The sequence below is a fragment of the Amblyraja radiata genome, chromosome 45, assembly GCF_010909765.2.
Source record: "Amblyraja radiata isolate CabotCenter1 chromosome 45, sAmbRad1.1.pri, whole genome shotgun sequence".
Lineage (NCBI taxonomy): Eukaryota > Metazoa > Chordata > Chondrichthyes > Rajiformes > Rajidae > Amblyraja > Amblyraja radiata.
In genome coordinates, this window is record NC_046000.1 from 12,897,617 (window position 1) to 12,921,322 (window position 23,706).

The 23,706-nt window shown below is 49.0% G+C and overlaps 1 protein-coding gene across 3 annotated transcripts in view; it reads right to left on the reverse strand.

Moving 5' to 3' along the window:
* Nucleotides 1–7,641: 7,641 nt before the first annotated feature.
* dnajc4 (DnaJ heat shock protein family (Hsp40) member C4) overlaps nt 7,642–23,706 on the reverse strand; it is a 135,777-nt gene continuing 119,712 nt past the window's right edge. For 2 of the 3 annotated variants that reach the window (XM_033015157.1, XM_033015156.1), the window contains one exon: nt 7,642–8,157. In XM_033015157.1, the coding sequence (XP_032871048.1) occupies nt 8,058–8,157 (100 nt within the window). In that variant the 3' untranslated portion in view covers nt 7,642–8,057. The remainder of the gene's footprint in view (nt 8,158–23,706) is intronic. The other variant, XR_004410463.1, reaches the window with a different exon arrangement.

A 23,706-nucleotide genomic window follows, 5' to 3' on the forward strand; every position in this document is an offset into this window, starting at 1 on the left:
TTTCATTGTCCTATCAGAGACACATGACAATAAACTCTCTTGAATCTCGGCTCATCTTTTAGTTTAGTTTATGACCACCACAGAGACAGAGATAACGTGGAGCGCTTCGTTTTGTTTGCTCTCCAGTCAACTCCTACCACCACACACAAGCAAAAGGGTGGAAGGACTGAAATCTCATTGAAACCTACTGAACAGCGAAAGGCCTGGATGGAGTGGATGTGGAGAGGGTGTTTCCACTCGCGGGAGAGTCTGGGACCAGAGGGCACAGCCTCAGAATTAAAGGATGTACCTTTAGAAAGGAGATGAGGAGAAATCAAAGGATGGTGAACATGTGGAATTCATTGCCACGGACACCTGTGGAGGCAAAGTCATTAGGTATTTTTAAGGTGGAGATTGATAGATTCTTGTGTTTAAGAAGGAACTGCAGATGCTGGAAAATTGAAGGTACACAAAAATGCTGGAGAAACTCAGCGGGTGCAGCAGCATCTATGGAGCGAAGGAAATAGGCAACGTTTCGGGCCGAAACCCTTCTTCAGACTTAAAGAAGGTTTGAAGTCTGAAGAAGGGTTTCGGCCCGAAACGTTGCCTCTTTCCTTCGCTCCATAGATGCTGCTGCACCCGCTGAGTTTCTCCAGCATTTTTGTGTACCATTGATAGATTCTTGATCAGTAAGGATTATGGGGAGAAGGCAGGAGGAATGGGGCCGGGAGAGAACGATAGATCAGCCACGATTGAATGGCGGAGCAGACTCGATGGGCTGACTGGCATAAATTCTGCCCCTATCTCTTGTAAACGTATAATATATAGAATTCAGGAATAATGTATTTACACAGAGGTTGCTGAAAACGCAGATCCTGCAAGCACATGTATTAGTTGAGGCACGTATCATCGCAGCAGTGCTGAACATGCACTGATAGATCAACTCATGATTCAATGACGGAGTAGATCTGTTGGGCCGAATGGCCTAATTCTGCTCATATGACATGGTTGTAGTGGGTAATAGGAGATCCCCTTCTGGAGCAGCATGCAGAGTCTCCATGTTTCAGTGGCTTCTCACCATTTTAACGTCTCAAGTCTCTGAAAATATCAAGGCTGTTCTTTGCTTAAAGAGATATGTGTTTCTTACCTGAAGACCCGCTTGTCGTGACGGCACTGGATCGATGGTGATGGGGGGGGGGCGGCCTTGTCCAGCGCGATGATGTCGGTTCCTCTCACTGGTTGAGCCATGATTGAATGGCGGAGTGGGCCTGATGGGCCGAATGGCCTAAATCTACCCCTACAACTTGTGAACGAAAGGGCCTGTCCCACTTTCACGACCTAATTCACGACCTTTTTTACTCGTGGACATTTTTCATCACTCAGGCTAGAAAAAACGCCCCGACCTACTTGATGCCACGAGTACCTACGACTAGCATCACGGCCTGCTACGACCTACCTACGACCTCGTGACGACCATGCTGCGAGTATGAGTCAAGGGCAAACTCGGCAGAGGTTGTGGAAGTGGGACAGGCCCTTTAGCCGGTCAGGCAGCATCTCTGGAGAATATGGGATAGGTGACGTTTCGGGTGATGTTTTGGCTTTTTTCATAAACCAGCATCTGCAGTTCCTCGTTTCTATCTTCCACCCTCTAAAATGTACTGTATTACTACATAACATGTAAACAGAAGCTAAATAAAAGTGTGTTGGGATATTGATTAACAGAAAAATAACAGCCAATGACCAGCATAAACAATTCATTGCCACAGACGGCTGTGGAGGCCAAGACATTGGGTTTTTTTTAAAGCGGAGATTACTAGGTTCTTGATTAGTAAGGGTGTCAAAGGTTACGGTGAGAAGGCAGGAGAATAGATAGGGTTGAGTGAGAGAGAAAGATGGATCAGCCATGATTGAATGGTGGAGCAGGCTCGATGGGCCGAATGGCATAAATTCCGCTACGATGTCTGATAAATCTATATTACTAAAAGTCTGATCTTGACCGCTTTTGGCTCGCTGTGCTGCGATGTCCAAGAGAACGCCGCCACCTACAGCCGTAATTTTTGGCCACCTCGCTCAGAGCCCCCCTCCGCCTTCCGGGACCGGAGGATTTTTCCCATCGATGAAAAATCAGAGAGATATTAATGTTTTTAAATAATTTGCCATTCTCTCTGCTGCCCCTGCTGGAGGGAGGGGGAGGGACTATAAAACCAGGAAATGGTGTGCCTCACTCAGTCTCTGCAAGATGGAGGAAGCCAGAGGGTCACGTCTCTCTGAGCTCTGAATAACACTGAACACATGTCTACTCAACTGTGAGTGCCCTTAATGTGGTTTGAAAATGAAAATATGATTGTTATGAAGTAAAAATGCACTGCAAATGGTTGTTTGGGTTGAAGTAAAAATGCACAGCAAATAGTTGTTTAGGTTGAAGTAATTGGTGAAGAGGTGGAATATTGCATCGGGGGACAGCCTTCCCGTGTGAACATGGGACCCAACGGGTCCCACTTAGTCTAGTATGAGACAAGTATCATTTTCAGGGCAGCTCAGGTCAAGGGCAAACTCGGCAGAGGTCGTGAATTAGGTTGTGAAAGTGGGACAGGCCCATTACAGCGCTTGCAGCGCCGGAGACCCCTGTTCGCGCTTGTTTGTACGGAGTTTGTACGTTCTCCCCGAGATCTTCGGTTTCCTCCCACACTCTGAAGACGTGCAGGATTTTTAGGTTAGGTGGCTTGTTTAAAGTGTAAATTGTCCCTAGTGTGTGTGTGGGATAGTGTTAGTTTGCGGGGGGGATCGTTGGTCGGCCCGGACCCGGTGGGCCGAAGGGCCTGTTTCCGCGCTGTATCTCTAAGCCAAACACTGTGCGCGTTTTTGGGTAGACAAAAGTGCCGGAGAAACTCCGCGGGTGCGGCAGCATCTATGGAGCGAAGGAAATAGGCAACGTTTCGGCCCGAAACCCTGAAGGAAATAGGCAACGTTTCGGCCCGAAACCCTGAAGGAAATAGGCAACGTTTCGGCCCGAAACCCTGAAGGAAATAGGCAACGTTTCGGCCCGAAACCCTGAAGGAAATAGGCAACGTTTCGGGCCGAAACCCTTTCGGGTTTCGTCCCGAAACGTTGCCTATTTCCTTCGCTCCATAGATGCTGCCTCACCCGCTGAGTTTCTCCAGCACTTTTGTCAACCTTCGATTTTTTTCCAGCATCTGCAGTTCCTTCTTAAACACCGTGTGCGTCTCGCTCCTCAGGCTACGACTTTGGTTCACCGAACGCGTCGACTGCATCATCATGCTCTTCGACGTCCGCAAACTGGACATCTCGGACGAGTTCTCGGACGTGATCAAGGCCATGGTCGGATAGTCGGCGACTAAACCGTCTCCCCCACCTGGTTTGTCAGGTGAGGAGGGGGCTGTGGACCTCCCAGCAGGACCAAAAAACCAGACCTGTCAAAGGGCGGATGAGCTCCTAGCGAGCCAACGGCCGTCCACACTTCAGCAGAAGTTGCGATCACTGTCGTACACGGCATTGTAAGGAACGATGATGATTCCGCCATCCACCATCCATTCATAGCAAAAGGATTTGAGTATAGGAGCAGGGAGGTTCTACTGCAGTTGTACAGGGTCTTGGTGAGACCACACCTGGAGTATTGCGTACAGTTTTGGTCTCCTAATCTGAGGAAATACATTCTTGCCATTGAGGGAGTACAACTGTGTTATGTTGTGTGGACTTTCAGTGTTTGTGCTTTTTTTTAAATCCTATTTTATTTTTAATATGTTTTATTATTTATTATTATTTATTTATTTTTATTTTTATGATACTGCCTGTAAGGAAATTCATTTCGTTGTCTCTAACTGAGACAATGCCAATAAATTTGAATACAATACAATACAATAGAAGGTTCAGGACTTTCATATGAAGAAAGACTGGATAGACTCGGCTTGTACTCGCTAGAATTTAGAAGATTGAGGGGGGATCTTATAGAAACTTACAAAATTCTTAAGGAGTTGGACAGGCTAGATGCAGGAAGATTGTTCCCGATGTTGGGGAAGTCCAGAACAAGGGGTCACAGTTTAAGGATAAGGGGGGGAAGTCTTTTAGGACCGAGATGAGAAAAAAAAATTCACACAGAGAGTGGTGAATCTGTGGAATTCTCTGCCACAGAAAGTAGTTGAGGCCACAGTTCATTGGCTATATTTAAGAGGGAGTTAGATGTGGCCCTTGTGGCTAAAGGGATCAAGGGGTATGGAGAGAAGGCAGGTACAGGATACTGAGTTGGATGATCAGCCATGATCATATTGAATGGTGGTGCAGGCTCGAAGGGCCGAATGGCCTACTCCTGCACCTATTTTCTATGTTTCTATGTCTATGTCCCATCCACATTAGCCCCACCTGCTCCCATTTGGTCCATATCCTATTCATGTGCCTGTCCAAATGTATTTTTAAAATGTTGTTATAGTACCCGCAAACCTTGCAGCAGAGGCAGAGGAGAGAGGTTGGAGGGTAAGGGTGTGTCCAGTGGAGGTGGGGTGCAGGGGCTTTGTAGCCAGTTCCACCGCAAGGCTCATGAGGGAAGTAGGAGTCGGAGGGCAGGCACAAAGGAGGGCAATAAAAGAGCTTGCCAATGCTGCCGAACGGAGCAGTCACTGGCTGTGGCTGAAGAGGAAAGATGCTGTCTGGATGCCACGTGACTATCTAGAGGCTAACAGTAAGACACACACCCAGGTCTGATCACCCTGCGGTGGGCCTGCCTGCCTCGACTGAGGGTCTCTTGTGATAAAAGGCCAAAACACCCAGTGACGTTAAGGTACACAACTGAAGATGTGTCTGATTGGTAGCAAATTCACCGAGTGGTCATCTCCAAGAATGGCAATTGTAGGGAAATCTTCGGGATTGTAACACCCAGTCCTACGAATCAATCTGCCTCATCTATCTCCTTGTTCCACATACCCACCCTTCTTCTGTGTGAAAAGATTCCTATTACATCTTTCCCCTCTCGCCTTTAACCCATGTCCTCCGGTTCTTGATTCCCCTACTCTGGGTAAAAGACTCTAAAAGGCGTATTGGCTCCATCTATTCCCCTCATGATTGTCTACAAGATCACCTCCCTCAGCCTCCTGCACTCCGAGGAGTTCCAAAGATCCAGAACAACTCGTGGACTAACGGGACTTACTGGCGGGAAAATGGGATGGGGCATCTTGGCATTGGCATGGATGAGCTAGACAATAGACAATAGGTGCAGGAGTAGGCCATTCGGCCCTTCGAGCCTGCACCGCCATTCGATATGATCATGGCTGATCATCCAACTCAGTATCCCATCCCTGCCTTCTCTCCATACCCCCTGATCCCTTTAGCCACAAGGGACACATCTAACTCCCTCTTAAATATAGCCAATGAACTGGCCTCAACTACCTTCTGTGGCAGAGAATTCCACAGATTCACCACTCTCTGTGTAAAAAATGATTTTCTCATCTCGGTCCTAAAATACTTCCCCCTTTATCCTTAAACTGTGTGACCCCCTTGTTCTGGACTTCCCCAACATCGGGAATAATCTTCCTGCATCTAGCCTGTCCAACCCCTAAAGAATTTTGTAAGTTTCTATAAGATCCCCCCTCAATCTTCTAAATTCTAGCGTGTACAAGCCGAGTCTATCCAGTCTTTCTTCATATGAAAGTCCTGCCATCCCAGGAATCAGTCTGGTGAACCTTCTCTGTACTCCCTCTATGGCAAGAATGTCTTTCCTCTGTGGCCCCTGGTTCTCCTCTCTCTTCCGGATCCCAGTAGGTACAAACCTAACACTCTGCAGTCTTTCCCCATGAAATACCAAGCCGGTAAAGGAAAAGAGGTGAAGTGCAGGGGAGAGAAAGGATTAGGATAAACAAATTGGATTAGATGAAGTCAGGCAGGGAGAGGCAAATACACCACCAGCATATCGCAGTGGGGCCCACAAATGCCTCGCATTTTGTTCTGCATATTTCATGTATAACGAAGCACTTGCAAGCTTCAGTGATCTTAACAAAAAATGATTGGAAGATAAAGCCGGAATGGTTAGTGGCTTGGGATGACTGGGAAAACCTAAAGGGCCTGTCCCACTTACTCGATTTTTCTCGGACACATGCCGGCACTCACAGCGGTGTTGAAAGTCCAGCGGCGACCAGATAAAGGTACGACTCTTTGGGCAGCTACTCACGACCATACAGGCGTCATACTGACGTCATACTGACGCCTGTATGGTCGTGAGTAGTCGCCCAAAGAGTCGTACCTTTTTCTGGTTGCCGCTGGATTTTCAACATGGTGAAAATTTTCGCTGACTTTTATCGGCAAGTCACCGAAAAAAATCCGGTATGTGGGACTGGCCCTTAAGGGGGAAGAGGTTTGCACTTACCTGAATTCAGGTGTGGAATAGAATTGAGAGTGAAGGGGCCTATCCCACTTGGGCATGTCATTTACGCCACATCCTAAAAATTGGTTGGCGCGCGTGGCGAGGCGTGGTGAGGCGTGGTGGCGTACCCAGTGACGCGCGGCGCCCCAGGATTTTGGAATGCTCAAAATCCTCGCGCGCCACCTGCGTGACGTATCCCTTGCGCATGTTGACGGCGCACGCTGACGTACCGACGGCGTACGTGTAGCTCGTGGTGACGCATGGTCATGCACGGCGACGCACGAACGTTGCCTGTGCTACGCTGCCTCAAAAAGGCTGGCAGTATCATCAAGGACCCACACCATCCTGGCCACACACTCATCTCCCCGCTACCTTCAGGTAGAAGGTACAGGAGCCTGAAGACTGCAACGTCAAGGTTCAGGAATAGCTGCTTCCCCACAGCCATCAGGCTATTAAACCTGGCTCGGACAAAACTCTGAACATTAATAACCCATTTTCTGTTATTTGCACTTGATCAGTTTATTGATTCATGTGTGTATATACGTATATAATGGTATAGGGACACACTGACCTGTTTTGTAGTCAATGCCTACTATGTTGTGTTGTGCTGAAGCAAAGCAAGAATTTCATTGTCCTATCGGGGACACGTGACAATAAACTCACTTGAACTTGAACTTGAACTTATTATGCGTCACCGTGCGTCAACGTCCGTAACCATGCGCCGCCCGTAAGCCGTCGGCCCGCCATTTGAGCGCCGCACCACGTGACCACCCGTGTATAAAGCGCGCGTAGTTTTGAAAAATTTTCCCTGGGAAAATCCTTGCCACGGAGATCGGACTAAGCACGAACGACATCGCAAATGGCTCCTAAAAGGAGCAGGGCCCTCAAGAGCACTTGGCGCGCGACACTGTCGTACTGCTAGACGATTTTCACGCCACAGTCACTACCGGTCTGTCGCGTAAATGACGCGCAAATGACGCCCAAGTGGGACGTTTCAATGCGCCAATGAGTCAAGCTGAGATGTGAAGTAAAGCTTGACACATATTTACCTCAAAGAAACACCTGATGTGATCAACTTGTGTGAGTCACTGAAGTCATGGCAAGTCAGGTCAGGAATAGAGCTGACGGTATCGATGCGGTGAAACTTAAAGAGAGGTTGGATTTATTCAAAGCTCAGTTTAATCGAGAGTTACAGCATGGAAACCAGCCCTTCGGCCCACCGAGCCTACCCCAACCGCTAATCACCCATTCACACCAGCCCTTCGGTCCCCCCGACCCCCCCCCCCCATCCCCCTCCCCCAGGATTTCCGCCCATGTACATAGGACTCTAGTCTCCACATTGATGTTGTTGATTTACCTGAGCAAGAAGCCTGGCCATCTAAAATCTGAAGAAGGGTTTCGGCCCGAAACGTTGCCTATTTCCTTTGCTCCATGGATGCTGCTGCACCCGCTGAGTTTCTCCAGCATTTTTGTCTCCCATCTAAAACCGTCGCAGCCAATACCAAATGCTGGCACTGCCTGGGCGAAAGGGGCAGGGAAGTCAATCCCAGACTTGCTACGAACTCCCACATCCCGAGACTGAATGTACTAAGCAAATGGATCGTGCTCCGTTGGCAGCGATCTGCGGCCAAACGGATGGCAGTGTCAGTGCGCAGGTGAATATCACTGCAGTCGGAGGCTATCGTTGCGGCACTGTGCAAGCTCAACGACTTTATTCATCATCGCCCCCTTGTTTCTTCGGCCTATACCCCTCCATGAAGTTGGCGTGCTTCTGCCGGAGGATCTCTTGCTGCTTCTTGAAGCCGTTAAGCCTGCGGGAAACAAAAAGTGTGAGCGTGGGGGAGGGGGAGGGGGCTAAAGGGGTCCCGAGGGATGACAACCGGTTACAAGCACGAAAGGCAGGAAGTTTCATTGCTGGTCACCCCGTCGGTCCCTGGACTCCATTTGTACAAGCTAGAGGCAGGAAACATGTCCCCGATGTTGAGGGAGCTCGCCAGGTTAATTCCCGGGATGGCGGGACTGTCGTACAGTGGCGGACTGGCCAGGGTGTCAGCTTGCCCGATGGCAAGTGGGCCCCTGATGAAGTGGGCCCCCTATATCAAGTGGGCCCCTGATGAAGTGGGCCCCCTATATCAAGTGGGCCCCTGATGAAGTGGGCCCCCTATATCAAGTGGTCCCCTGATGAAGTGGGCCCCCTATATCAAGTGGGCCCCTGATGAAGTGGGCCCCCTTTGTCTCCTGGCAACCAATATTTTTAGACCCAGTCCGCCACTGCTGTCGTATGTTGAAATAATGGAGCGACTGGGCTCGTACACACTGGAATTTAGAAGGGTGAGAGGATATCTTATTGAAACATACAAAATTATTAAGGGTGTGGACACGCTAGAGGCAGGAAACATGCTCCCGATGTTGGGGGAGTGCACTGTAGATTCACCAGGTTAATTCCCAGGATGGCGGGACTGTCATATGCTGAGAGAATGGAGCGGCTGGGCTTGTACACTCTGGAGTTTACAAGGATGAGAGAGGATCTTATTGAAACATTTCAGATTATTAAGGGATTGGACACGCTAGAGGCAGGAAACATGTTCCTGATGTTATGGGAGTCCAGAACCAGGGGCCACTGTTTAAGAATAAGGGGTAAGCCATTTAGAACGGAGATTAGTAAAAACATTTTCACACAGAGAGTTGTGAGTCTGTGGAATTCTCTGCCTCAGAGGGCGGTGGAGGCCAGTTCTCTGGCAACTTTCAAGAGAGAGCTAGATAGGGCTCTGGAAGATAGTGGAGTCAGGGGATGTGGGGAGAAGGCAGGAACGGGGTACTGATTGGGGACGATCAGCCGTCTGTGGCAATGAGTTCCACAGATTCACCGCCCTCTGACGAAAGAAATTTCTCCTCATCTCCTTGCGAGAAGAACGTCCTTTAATTCTGAGGCTGTGACCTCAGAATGTGGCCGTCTGGGTTGCAAAGTGACCTCAGAATGTTGCCTGGGTTTCAACAACTAAGTTACAGAGATAGGTTGAATAAGTTAGGTCTTTATTCTCTGGAGCGCAGAAGGTTAAGGGGGGGACTTGATAGAGGTCTTTAAAATGATGAGAGGGATAGACAGAGTTGACGTGGATAAGCTTTTCCCATTGAGAGTAGGGAAGATTCAAACAAGAGGACATGACTTCAGAATTAAGGGACAGAAGTTTAGGGGTAACATGAGGGGGAACTTCTTTACTCAGAGAGTGGTAGCGGTGTGGGATGAGCTTCCAGTGGAAGTGGTGGCGGCAGGTTCGTTGGTATCATTTAAGAATAAATTGGATAGGCATATGGATGAGAAGGGAATGGAGGGTTATGGTATGAGTGCAGGCAGGTGGGACTAAGGGAAAAAAAATTGTTCGGCGCGGACTTGTAGGGCCGAGATGGCCTGTTTCCGTGCTGTAATTGTTATATGGTTATATGGTTACTCGCGCGAGGGGGGCTTGTGCACCCTTGGGGGTTCTGCCTGTGAGGCAGGCAGGCGGGAGCCCGCAGGAGAGGGTGGGCGTTTATCCCCCGGGGCCTACGTGTGGTACCGCACACTTGAGTCCACAGAGAGCTGTGACGCTCACGCCAGGCCCAGATTATGCCTTGGACCTGATTGTGCGCATTGAAATGAAGCTGCCTGCTATTGTGTGCCCGGCGACTGGAGCTCTTGTTCCAAGTCAAGGCACGGCGGAAGTATCCATACTTTGCATTCAGCCCTTTGAATGGGGAACGCGATACCCGACAGTAGGTGACTTGTTTTCATCTGGTTATCAGACACCCCCCTCCCCACCTTATCCCCCCTCCCCCCCCCCCACCCTATCCCCCCCCCTCCCCTTCTCCAATCAGTCTCAAAGGGATCATTCTTAACGCAACGTCTATGGCAACAGAATCTGATGGTGGCTGTGGTGGGGCAGTGAGAGAGAGAGCATGCTGAGAAGTGGGACCCCCAGCCTCAATGCCCCCCCCCCGACCAACCCGACCCCTCGCCACTTCAGTAGCTCGGCAGCTGCAGAGGGTGCTAATCCCTCTGATGGACACAGACTCCCTGTGACGTGTTCCGCTGAAGTGTTGCTTGTGTATCACGCTTGGCGGGCCCTGACAAAGAGGCTGCAGGTCCCACACGCAACCTAATCTCACCCCAACACCCACCCCACCCCCCCCCAACACCCACCCCACCCCCCCCCCAACACCCACCCCACCCCCCCCCCCCCCCCCCCAACACCCACCCCACCCCCCCCCCCCAACACCCCCCCACCCCCCGCTCGCTATCCCTCACTGAACCCCGCAAAAGGGCCACATCTCGGCCCGAGAATCCTCATCCAACTCCATGCCTGGTCTCACCCTCCCCCGCCTCTTTTCCTCACAGAGAGTGGTGAGTCTGTGGAATTCTCTGCCTCAGAGGGCGGTGGTGGCCGGTTCTCTGGATGCTTTCAAGAGAGAGCTAGATATGGCTCTTATAGATAGCGGAGTCGGGGGGATATGGGGAGAAGGCAGGAACGGGGTACTGGTTGGGGACGATCAGCCATGATCACATTGAATGGCGAATGGTGCAGGCTCGAAGGACCGAATGGCCTCTACTCCTGCACCTGTTGTCTATGTTTCTATGTTTCTATGTTTTTTGAGGACAGTGTTTGTGGAGTTGCGATGCTATCCAATCCGTGGATCATTTGGATAAACTGGTGGCATCTTCCAACCTTGCGCGAAGCAAGGAAAGGCATCTCTAATGGTTAATCGCAGCGGCAGACTGGAGACCAGAGACTGATAGAAATCAGTGGAAGTATAGGAGCTGAGTGTAAAGATCAAACACTAAACCAGCTACCAAAGGATGAAAGTACAAAGCTGTCCGCTGTTACAGAATTCAGTCACCACCTGTTTAAACTGAACTTTAAGCCAGCCGAGACACAAGTGGCAGGTCTAGAAACTTTCCATCCAACTCACACAAGAGACACCACCCCTACACTAGGGATGTTTTCACTATCTTGATACTTCTTTGTCACATAGTGTTTAAGAAGGAACTGCAGATGCTGGAAAAAACATCCAAGGACCCAAGCAGTCGTTCCAGGTGCGGCAGAGGTTCACCTGTACCTCCTCCAACCTCATCTACTGCATCCGCTGCTCTCGGTGTCAGCTGATCTACGTCGGTGAGACCAAGCGCAGGCTTGGCGATCGCTTCGCCCGACACCTCCGCTCAGTTCGCAATAACCAACCTGATCTCCCGGTGGCTCAGCACTTCAACTCCTCTTCCCATTCCGAATCCCACCTTTCTGTCCTGGGCCTCCTCCATAGCCAGAGTGAATCCCACCGCAAATTGGAGGAGCAGCACCTCATATTTCGCTTGGGCAGTTTACACCCCAGCGGTATGAACATTGACTTCTCCAATTTCAGGTAGTCCCTGCTTTCTCCCTCCTTCCCCTCCCCTTCCCAGCTCTCCCACAGCCCACTGTCTCCACCTCTTCCTTTCTTCTTCCCGCCCCCGCTCCCCCATCCCCACATCAGTCTGAAGAAGGGTCTCGACCCGAAAACGTCACCTATTTCCTTCGCTCCATAGATGCTGCCTCACCCGCTGAGTTACTCCAGCATTTTTGTCTACCTTCCTTTGGCCCATTTAGTCTACACAAGATAGTCTTCGCTATTTTTCTCTCTCAATTTCTCCCAGATTCAATCACCCACCTACACAATCTGAATGTTTTGCAGTGTCTAAAATGACCTAAACCCCCTGCACATCGAGACCAGTAGAGGCTCGACCCGAAATGTCACCTGTCCATGTTCTCCAGAGTTACTGCCTGACCTGCTGAGTTACTCTGTGCTAGAAACATAGAAAATAGGTGCAGGAGGAGGCCATTCGGCCCTTCGAGCCAGCACCACCATTCATTGTGATCATGGCTGATCGTCCCCAATCAATAACCCGTGCCTGCCTTCTCCCCATATCCCGTGATTCCACTAGCCCCTAGAGCTCTATCTAGCTCTCTCTTAAATCCATAAATTCACAACTCTCTGGGTGAAAACGTTTTTTCTCACCTCTGTCTTAAATGGCCTCCCCTTTATTCTAAGACTGTGGCCCCTGGTTCTGGACTCGCCCAACATTGGGAACATTTTTCCTGCATCTAGCTTGTCCAGTCCTTTTATAATTTTATATGTTTCTATAAGATACCCCCTCATCCTTGTAAACTCCAGTGAATACAAGCCTAGTCTTTTCAATCTTACCTCATATGACAATCCCGCCATCCCAGGGATCAATCTCGTGAACCTACGCTGCACTGCCTCAATCACAAGGATGTCCTTCCTCAAATTAGGAGACCAAAACTGTACGTACTACTCCAGATGTGGCCTCACCAGAGCCCTATGCAACTGCAGAAGAACCTCTCTACTCCTATAGAACCTCTTTACTCCTATATACTGCTGTTATGCTGTTGAGATTTTGCGTTGAGTTTTCTTGTCACGTGTGCCGAGGTGCAGTGAAAAGCTTTTAGTTGCGTGCTAACCGGTCAGCGGAAAGACAATGCGTGATTACAATCGATCCGTTCACCGTACAGATAAATGATAAATGGAATAACATGAATGAACTAGCATCTGCAGTTCTTTGTTTCGACATTTTGACTGCATGTCTTTGGGATATCTGTAGAAAATGGCCAGTAGCGGTCACTGTGGCGCAGCGGTAGAGTTGCTGCCTTACAGCGAATGCAGCGCCGGAGACCCGGGTTCCATCCCGACTATGGGTGCTGTCTGTGTGGAGTTAGTACGTTCTCCCCGTGACCCGTGACCAATCCCATCCGCCCGCCCTCGGGCTCCTCCCCCTCCTCCCCTTTTCCTTCTTTCTCCCACCCCCCATCAGTCTGAAGAAGGGTTTCGGCCCGAAACGTCGCCTATTTCCTTCGCTCCATAGATGCTGCTGCACCCGCTGAGTTTCCCCAGCAATTTTGTGTACCTTCGATATTCCAGCATCTGCAGTTCCCTTTTGAACACTAACCTACAAACCTGTATGTCTTTGGGTGTCTGGGAGGAAACCGAAGATCTCTGAGAAAAGCCACGCAGGTCACGTGGAGAATGTCCAAACTCTGTAGAGACAGCTCCCATAGTCGGGATCGAACCCGGATCTCTGGCGGTGTAAGCGCTGTAAAGGGCCTGTCCCACTTTCACGACCTAATTCACGTCCTTTTTTCACTCGTGGACATTTTTCATCAGGCTAGAAAAAACGTCCCGACCTACTTGATGCCACGAGTACCTACGACTAGCATCACGGCCTGCTACGACCTACCTACGGCCATGCTGCGAGTATGAGTCAAGGGCAAACTCGGAAGAGGTCGTGAATTAGGTCGTGAAAGTGGGACAGGCCCTTAATGCAGCAACTCTACCTCTGCGCCTCCATGCCGCCCCTGTGTCTATCATTTTGTTTTAATAATCTGCTCCATTCTTTGTTAGGACTGTGAACTTCCTCCGGCATATCTATCATCAGTTACGTGAGAGGTGTGAGATCGATCTTTTATCCTGTACGTCGAAGGTACAGCTATTTTGGTCATGAGGTATTTGGGGTGGACTCTCAGTCTACAGTCCTCGAGATTGTACTTTCCCTGGTGAGACTGAATTGATATCTTAACCTTCAGATAATTATCACAATCACGTCCTAATTATAACAGTGGCAGAGGTTCAAAACCACAGAGAAGGGTTGAAAAGCAAATTAAAAACAAAACGAAAGACTGGTTTTGTGAAAAATTAGAAAGCGTACATTGAAGATTCTTCCTAAACATCAGGAGGAGGTAAAAGCAAAAAAAATACCAGGTTAATTCCCGGGATGGCGGGAGTCATATGCTGAGAGAATGGAGCGGCTGGAAAAATACGCCCGACCTACTTGATGCCACGAGTACCTACGACTAGCATCACGGCCTGCTACGACCTACCTACGACCACCTACGACCTCGTGACGACCATGCTGCGAGTAAGAGTCAAGGGCAAACTCGGCAGAGGTCGTGAATTAGGTCGTGAAAGTGGGACAGGCCCTTAAGATTGTTAAGGGCTTGGACACGCTAGAGGCAGGAAACGTGTTCCCGATGTTGGGGGAGTCCAGAACCAGGGGCCACACACACACACAGTTTAAGAATAAGGAGTAAGCCATTTAGAACAGAGACGAGGAAACACTTTTTCTTACAGAGAGTGGTGAGTCTGTGGAATTCTCTGCCTCAGAGGGCGGTGGAGGCCGGTTCTCCGGATACTTTCAAGAGAGAGCTAGATAGGGCTCTTAAAGATATGGAGAGAAGGCAGGAACGGGGTACCGATTGGGGATGATCAGCCATGATCACATTGAATGGCGGTGCTGGCTCGAAGGGCCGAATGGCCTACTCTTGCACCTATTGTCTATTGTCAGGGGCTAGGTAGTTCTGAAGAAGGGTTTCGACCTGAAATGTCTTCTATTGCTTCTCTCCAGAGATGCTGCCTGATCCGCTGAGTAAAGGGGCTGTCCCACTTTCATGACCTAATTCACGACCTCTGCCGAGTTTGCCCTTGACTCATACTCGCAGCATGGTCGTCACGAGGTCGTAGGTAGGTCGTAGCAGGCCGTGATGCTAGTCGTAGGTACTCCTGGCATCAAGTAGGTCGGAGCGTTTTTCTGCAGGAACTGGTTGCAGTTTTCCCCAACATTGCGACTCCATTTTAACATGCATTGGCTTCAAGCTACCTGGAGGCATTTGGAAAGGTGCTGGGAAAAATGCACATTGCTTTTCTCACCAGAGAACAAGAAACCGTTTGGCAAAATATTAACTTTGGCCAGCACCAACTCCCAACAGCTCCAGATCCGTGCAAAAACGGAATCTGATCTGAGAACTTAACATAGGCATGAAGGGGAGTTCTTTGGATTTATAAATGAAGGGAAGGTGATGTTCCACAGGGATCGTTACTTGGATCGAACCCAGTTACAGCAGGCAGACCTAATGTGGGCTCTGGGAATGGAAGCACAATTTCAAAATCCGTTGCAACGTGAGTTAGGAGATATCTATTAGCGGCATGTACACCGACATAGGTAAGTGTGAATTACTTTCCGACACGGATCACTCCCAATTAATCCTGGTAGGTACTCCGTGGGGAAAAAGTCTAGGACTGGACGGGTTCAGACATATTTCTCACCAAAGGCAGTGACACAGATTAACGAGGGTGAAAGGAAAACGCAAATCCAAGCTTTGGTGGGGCTGGTTGGTTTCTGGAGGGGGGGGGGGGTGGGTGGAAAGGTCAAAACAGCAGAGATATTCGGTAAAAAAGTTGAATTTAATCTTCGTTAGACCACACTGAGTGCACAGTCATGGTTCTGGTATCCAGTTTACAAAGAGGCGAGACAAGCATTGGAAAAGATGTGGCAAAGAGTTGCAGCAATTGCAACAGGAGAGAGAGATTATACTATGACAACAATACTGGGGCTCTTTTCTCTGGAAAAGAGGAGATGTAATACAGGGTTTAAGAAGGAACTGCAGGTGCTGGAAAATCGAAAGGCAAGAGGGCCTGAAAACATCGGACTGGCTGCGGAGGCCACAAATAGGCCCCGACCTCGGGTGATTCACAGAGGAAGAGGACTTAACTTTTTGATGCCTTTCCCCACAGTGGAACATTTACAATACAATACCGTTTATTTCTCATTTGAACCTCACATCAAGTTTTACACAGAGAGTGGTGAATCTGTGGAATTCTCTGCCACAGAAGGTAGTTGAGGCCACAGTTCATTGGTTATATTTAAGAGGGAGTTAAATGTGGCCCTTGTGGCTAAAGGGATCAGGGGGTGTGGAGAGAAGGCAGGGATGGGATAGTGAGTTGGATGATCAGCCATGATCATATCGAATGGCAGTGCAGGCTCGAAGGGCCGAATGGCCTACTCCTGCACCTATTTTCTATGTTTCAAACGAACTTTGGTTTCTGCAGTCATACAACAAGAAAAGAACCGAGACACACACCCAACACAATCCACACAAACATCCATCACAGCGAATCTCCTCCTCACTGTGATGGAAGGCAAAGTCTTGTCTCTCCCCTGCTCTCCATTCTTCTCCCGATGTCAAAGTCAAAGTCAAAGCCCTCGGCGGGGCGCTAGATAGTCCCGTGGCCATTTAAAGCCGTTAAAGATTCTGTTGTGGGGGGACGTTCATGTTAGAAACATAGACACATCGAAAATAGGTGCAGGAGAAGGCCATTCGGCCCTTCGAGCCTGCACCGCCATTCGATATGATCATGGCTGAATGTTGAATTTTGTGTTGTGTTGTTTTTCTTTTTTTAATTTTTTCTATGGATGTACGGAAACTTAATTATTTCTTTTATGTAAAGCACTTTGGTTTCAACCGCCAGTTGATTTAAACGTGCTATATGAATAAAATATACATACTTACTAGACAAAAATGCTGGAGAAACTCAGCGGGTGAGGCAGCATCTATGGAGCGAAGGAAATAGGCAACGTTTCGTTCCGAAACGTTGCCTATTTCCTTCGCTCCATAGATGCTGCCTCACCCAATGTAATAAAGGGTGTCGGCTACTGAGTGGTTTTGTTAGGGTTAGCGTTAATGCAGGGAAGATGCAGGTGAGCGAGTTGAGAACTGGGGGCCACTACCAAGTCCTAGGTGCTCGTGGCATCAAGTAGGTCGGGGCGTTTTTCTAGCCTGATGAAAAATGTCCACAAGGTCGTGAATTAGGTCGTAAAAGTGGGACAGGCCCCTTAAACGTACCCAGAGGCTCCAGTACATTTTCCAAGCTGACTCATCTTGTGATGTGTCCTGAGCTGCGAGTGTTTATGCTGCTCAGCCGTTTGATTAATGAAGTGGTCTTGCGTTCAAAGATCTGCTGATCCTCCCTATTTTGATCTGGGATTCGGGATCCAAGCAGACTATTTCTTGGCGTGGCCACTCTTTCATTGGCCTGCGTCAACTCATGGACGCCTGCCCAGTGCAAGGATTGCGTTCTGAAGCGCTGCTCTGCCGTTTACACTCCCCCACTCTTGGCTGAGAGCTGCCTACGATCCTATCCAATGGAGTTACCAGCAAAGTAACTCAAAACCCACGCTAAACCAACCCAGCCACAGACGGCTGTGGAGGCCAAGACCGTGGATATTTTTAAGGCTGTGATAGATAGATTCTTGATTCGTATGGGTGTCAGGGGTTGAGGGGAGAAGGCAGGAGAATGGGGTCACGAGGGAGAGATAGATCAGCCGTGACTGAATGGCGGAGTAGACTTGACGGGCCGAATGGCCTAATTCTGCTCCTGTCACTCATGGTACAGCAAGTTGAGTATAGTTTTAGAGATACTGCGCAGAAACAGGCTCTTCAGCAACACCGAGTCCGCGCTGACCAGCGATCACCCCGCACACTAGCACTATCTTACAGACAGAGTTTAGAGTTAGATAGGACTCTTAAAGACAGCGGAGTCAAGGGATATGGGGAGACGGTAGGAACGGGGTACTGATTGTGGATGATCAGCCACGATCGCATTGAATGGCGGTGCTGGCTGGAAGGATCCTTCCTGCAGTCGCTGTGTAGACGGCTCCTGCTTCCTCTTTGTCCGCCAGCTGTGGGCACAGTGTGATCGAAAACCCTTTCAGCATCTGGCAGGGATGGTGGTCCTCAATTGGAGGTCTTTCTGTGTGGGATTCGCCCCCCCCCCCACCGCCCCCTTCACCCTCCCCACTCCCTTCTCTCTTTACCTCGGGGTCCTGAGACGGAGAGCGTTGCACAGATGTTACAGATGTTTAACTAGTTTCACACATTCCCCCAAGTCACCTGTAATATCCACATCCTGGAAGAGTCTGTACAAGAAGCATATAAATAAAATGGTGACTGTGATGTAGTGTGTGCTGGGTTGCAGCCCCTGTTCGAATATGTGAAAGGAATACTGAACGATTACTAGATGTATAATGTTTAAGAAGGAACTGCAGATGTAGGAAAATCGAAGGTGGACAAAAGTGCTGGAGAAACTCAGCGGGTGAGGCAGCATCTACGGAGCGAAGGGAATAGGCGATGTTTTGGGTCGATACCCTTCTTCAGACTACTAGATAGAAACATAGAAAATAGATGCAGGAGTAGAGGCCATTCGGCCCTTCGAGCCTGCACCGCCATTCAATATGATCATGGCTGATCATCCAACTCAGTATCCTGTACCTGCCTTCTCTCCATACCCCCTGATCCCTTTAGCCACAAGGGCCACATCTAACTCGCTCTTAAATATAGCCAATGAACTGTGGCCTCAACTACCTTCTGTGGCAGAGAATTCCACAGATTCACCACTCTCTGTGTGAATTTTTTTTTCTCATCTCGGTCCTAAAAGACATCCCCCTTATCCTTAAACTGTGACCACTAGTTCTGGACTTCCCCAACATCGGGAACAATCTTCCTGCATCTAGCCTGTCCAACCCCTTAAGAATTTTGTAAGTTTCTATAAGATCCCCCCTCAATCTTCTAAATTCTAGTGAGTACAAGCCGAGTACAGCCATGATCATATTGAATGGCGGTGCAGGCTCGAAGGGCCGAATGGCCTACTCCTGCACCTATTTTCTATGTTTCTATGTTTCTAAAATGCTGGAGAAACTCAGCGGGTGAGGCAGCATCTATGGAGCGAAGGAATGGGCGACGTTTCGGGTCGAGAAGAACGGTCTCGACCCGAAACGTCACCTATTCCTTCGCTCCATGGATGCTGCCTCACCCGCTGAGTTTCTCCAGCGTTTTTGTCTACCTTCGACTTTCCCAGCATCTGCAGTTCTTTCTTAAACATTTATTGTATGAGTGTTTGTTGATCTGCTATTATGATTTGGCTACCCAAACTTATCATTTATTGTATGAGTGTTTTTTGTATATTTATTTTTGAGTGCTTGTAAAGCGACAGCAAGTAAAAATGTCATTATTCTGTTCCCAGTGCATATGACGTAATACTCTTGATGTATAGTCTAAAGCCCATATCGGGTTTATATATAACACCAAGATTGCAAACAATCTGGTTGGCAGAGACATCAGTGGCCAGGGAACAGTTTGTAGCTGGTAGACAAAAATGATGGAGAAACTCAGCGGGTGAGGCAGCATCTATGCAGCGAAGGAAAGAGGCGACGTTTCGGGTCGAAACCCTTCTTCAGTTTGTAGATGGGACCAGTTTGCTGGGGATCCAAGTCAGTGGCTTTGTACGTCAATATTTAGCCATGGGGATCTCAGCTCGTCCACTATTGAACATGAGAGTACAGATCGCTCCCAGAGAGACATAATAGATCCCAAGCAAAGACACAAAGTGCTGGAGTAACTCAGGAAAGAGCGTTCCCTGTTTCCACCAATCTTTCCACCACCAAGTGACAAGACAGACGCCATTGTACGCAGATGCCGAGAAGTGTGTTCAGCCTTAGCTGGGCAACTTCTAATCTTGTGTGTGGACTCGATAATGTATAACCAGTTATCGCCTACCCCACAGCCAACAATGGACCATTGTGGGCTCCAACTTTACCCGATCATCGTTGCTTTTATTCATTGCATATCTTTCATTCCTTCAAGTTTTGCTCTGGTATTTTATTTAATTCACATGTTTAATCAATAATGTTTTATTATTAATGTTTAATGTTTTATGCGTCATTCCTAACTGTCACTGTATGTCATGCTGTCACTTGCGGGCGGAGCACCAAGGCATATTCCTTGTATGTGAATACTTGGCCAATAGACTTATTCATTCATTCATTCTTAAAAATTGGGGAGTCAGGGGATATGGGGAAAAGGCAGGAATGGGGTACTGATTGGGGATGATCAGTACCTACCTACGACCTACCTACGACCTCGTGACGACCATGCTGCGAGTATGAGTCAAGGGCAAACTCGGCAGAGGTCGTGAACTAGGTCGTGAAAGTGGGACATGCCCTTAAGGGTGTCCGGGGTTATGGGGAGAAGGCAGGAGTTGAGAGGGAAAGATAGATCAGTTATGTGTTTAAGAAGGAACTGCAGATGCTGGAAAATCAAAGGTAGACAAAAGTGCTGGAGAAACTCAGTGGGTGCAGCAGCATCTATGGAGCGAAGGAAATAAGCAACATTTAGGGCCGAAACCCTTCTTTAGATTATTTAAGATTATTAAGGGTATGGACACGCTAGAAGAGGCAGGAAACATGTTCCTGATGTTGGGGGAGCCCAGAACCAGGGGCCACACACAGTTTCAGAATAATGGGTAAGCCATTTAGTCCGGAGACAAGGAAACACTTTTTCTCACAGAGTGTTGTGAGTCTGTGGAATATTCTGTTCTCAGAGTGCGGTGGAGGCCTGTTCTATGGACACTTTCAAGAGAGAGCTAGATAGGGCTCTTAAAGATAGCGGAGTCAGGGGAGAAGGCAGGAACGGGGTACTGATTGGGGCCGATCAGCCATGATCACATTGAATGGCGGTGCTGGCTCGAAGGGCTGAATGGCCTACTCCTGTACCTATTGTCTATTGTCTATTGTCCAGAGAAGCTGCCTGTCCCGCTGAGTTACTCCAGCACTTTGTGTCGTATCTTCGGCGGAAGCCGGCATCTGCAGTTCCTTCCTACACATGAGAGGCTTCCTCTCGTCTACGCTGTCTGTTCGGGGAACACGACAGGGTTAGAGCTGCCTCGACACGGTCCCATCAAGATACAGCTGGGCTGCAGTTGAGTGCCGCCATAAAAACATGCCGTATTGTTTGTGTGCTGAGGCTGAGTCATTTGACTGATCTTGCTGAAGCAGATAATGAACAGGACTGGGCCTGCCACAGCTGGTGGTATTTTTGAAGATTTTATCTAATACAATGAGATCCACAAGAGCAGCGCGCTGTAAGGAGCAGGTGCCTGATACGCAGGAGCAAGGTCTATGGTTCAGATGACGGCAATGAGAGCTTAACACTTTCGCTGGCCCAAGCTCTTCCTGCCACTGGAGTAACTGATGGGCCCGTCCAGGCTATTTTTAGGCGACTGTCATAGTCGTAGCAGGTCGCCGAAAAACCGGCAACTGGACCCCCCCCCCCCCCCTTCGACATAAAATTTGAAATAGAATCATTACTTTAACAACAAAAAGAAAACGAAGTCAGCACCTGGCGACAACCTGCGACAAGTGAAGGAACTGCAGATGCTGGAAAATCGAAGGTACACAAAAATGCTGGAGAAACTCAGCGGGTGCATCAGCATCTATGGAGCAAAGGAAATATGCAACGTTTCGGGCCGAAACCCTGAAGAAAATAGGCAACGTTTCGGGCCGAAACCCTGAAGGAAATAAGCAAAGTTTCGGGCCGAAACCCTGAAGGAAATAGGCAACGTTTCGGGCCGAAACCCTGAAGGAAATAAGCAAAGTTTCGGCCCGAAACCCTGAAGGGTTTCGGCCCGAAACGTTGCCTATTTCCTTCAGGGTTTTCGGCCCGAAACGTTGCTTATTTCCTTCGCTCCATAGATGCTGCTGCACCCGCTGAGTTTCTCCAGCATTTCTGTCTACCTACGACAGCACCTACGAGGTCAGGAGAGGTCAAGCTACGCTCATTGGGGTCAAACCCACTGTCGCCGACTGTCTCCGAAAATGTTTCAATGTGTTGAAAATCCAGAAAGACGCTACGAACTCTTTGGGCGGCTGAGGAGACGACTCACGACCGTACAGGCGACACCCCGGCGACCATGTGGCGACAGCATAGCCGCCTGTAGTCGCCTAAAAAATAGCCTAAGTGGGACAGGCCCTTAAGATCATAAGAGCATCCCTGGAGAACATGGATAGGTGACTATGCGGGACCCGTTGGGGGGGGGGGGGGGGGGGGGGGGGGGGGACACACACAATGACAACGAGGAGGGCCCATCAGGACTACATTGAATACTTTTGTTACTTTGTAGCCGCCCTATACATGGCGACTCTTGCGTAAGGTCACAAGTGATAGGAGCACAATTAGGCCATTCGGCCCATCATGTCTACTCGGCCATTCAATGATGGCTGATCTATCTCTCCTTCCTAACCCCATTCTCCTGCCTTCTCCCCATAACCCCTGACACCCGCACTAATCAAGAATCTATCCATCTCTGCCTTAAAAATATCCACTGGCTTGGCATCCACAGCCGTCTGTGGCAAATAATCCCACAGATTCACCGCCCTCTGACTAAAGAAATTCCTCCTCATCTCCTTCCTAAAGCAAATGTCCTTTAATCTTGCGGCTGTGACCTGAGCCTATATACCGACGTACATTCGCTGGACCGATGTACATGTGACAATAAAGTATAATTCATTCATCCAACATATTCTCTTCACATTCCCACAATGTCTTGCACCCACCTACATGTGAGGGGCGATTTACAGAGGACATATCACCTACCGGCCTGCAGGGGTGTGGGAAGAAACGAGAGGTCACGGGAAAAACATGGAAGCTTCCCACCGACAGTGCAAGAGGTCAGGATCGAACCTGGATGACTGGAACGGCCAGGCAGCAGGGTCTACCTGCTGCGAGCGACACTCTGTCGACACCTGTCTATCAAATCCTCCCCTAACTTTTCCTTTGCTCCAAGGGAAGCAATCCCACTCAATTAAATCTGACACCTCCTTCTCGGTAGACAATACACAATAGACAATAGTGCAGGAGTAGGCCATTTGGTCTTTCCAGCCATCCATTCAATGTGATCATGGCTGATCATCCCCAATCAGTACCCCGTTCCTGCCTTCTCCTCATATCCTCTGACTCCGCTATCTTTAAGAGCCCTATCTAGCTCTCTCTTGAAAGTGTCCAGAGAACCGGCCTCCACCGCCCTCTGAGGCAGAGAATTCCACAGACTCACAACTCTCTGTGAGAAAAAGTGTTTCCACATCTCCGTTCTAAATGGCTTACTCCTTATTCTTAAACTGTGTGTGTGGCACCTGGTTCTGGACTCCCCCAACATCGGGAACATGTTTCCTGCCTCTATCGTATCCAAACCCTTAACAATCTTAAATAATCTGAAGAAGGGTTTCGGCCGGAAACGTCGCCTATTTCCTTCGCTCCATAGATGCTGCCGGACCTGCTGAGTTTCTCCAGCACTTTTGTCTACCTTAATAATCTTATATGTTTCAATACAATCCCCTCTCATCCTTCTAAACTCCAGACTGTACAAGCCCAGCCCCTCTCAGCGTATGACAGTCCCGCCATCCCGGGAATTAACCACGTAAACCTACGCTGTATTTCCGCGCTGTATCTTAGAACTAAACAAGACACTTTGCTTGTGCTCCTCTTCTTCCTGCTTTTCCAAGAGTGGGAGTAGACTTTGCCTCACTCCCAAACATTGACAGCCACCTTTAGAAGCCCGGGTCCCAAATGTGCATTTCCCACCATAACCCTGCTGGAAGATCAGCTTCCATTTCATCAGGCTTCTTGTGTGGTTCAGTTTTAAGCGTAGCCATAGGGGCTATATAAATATTT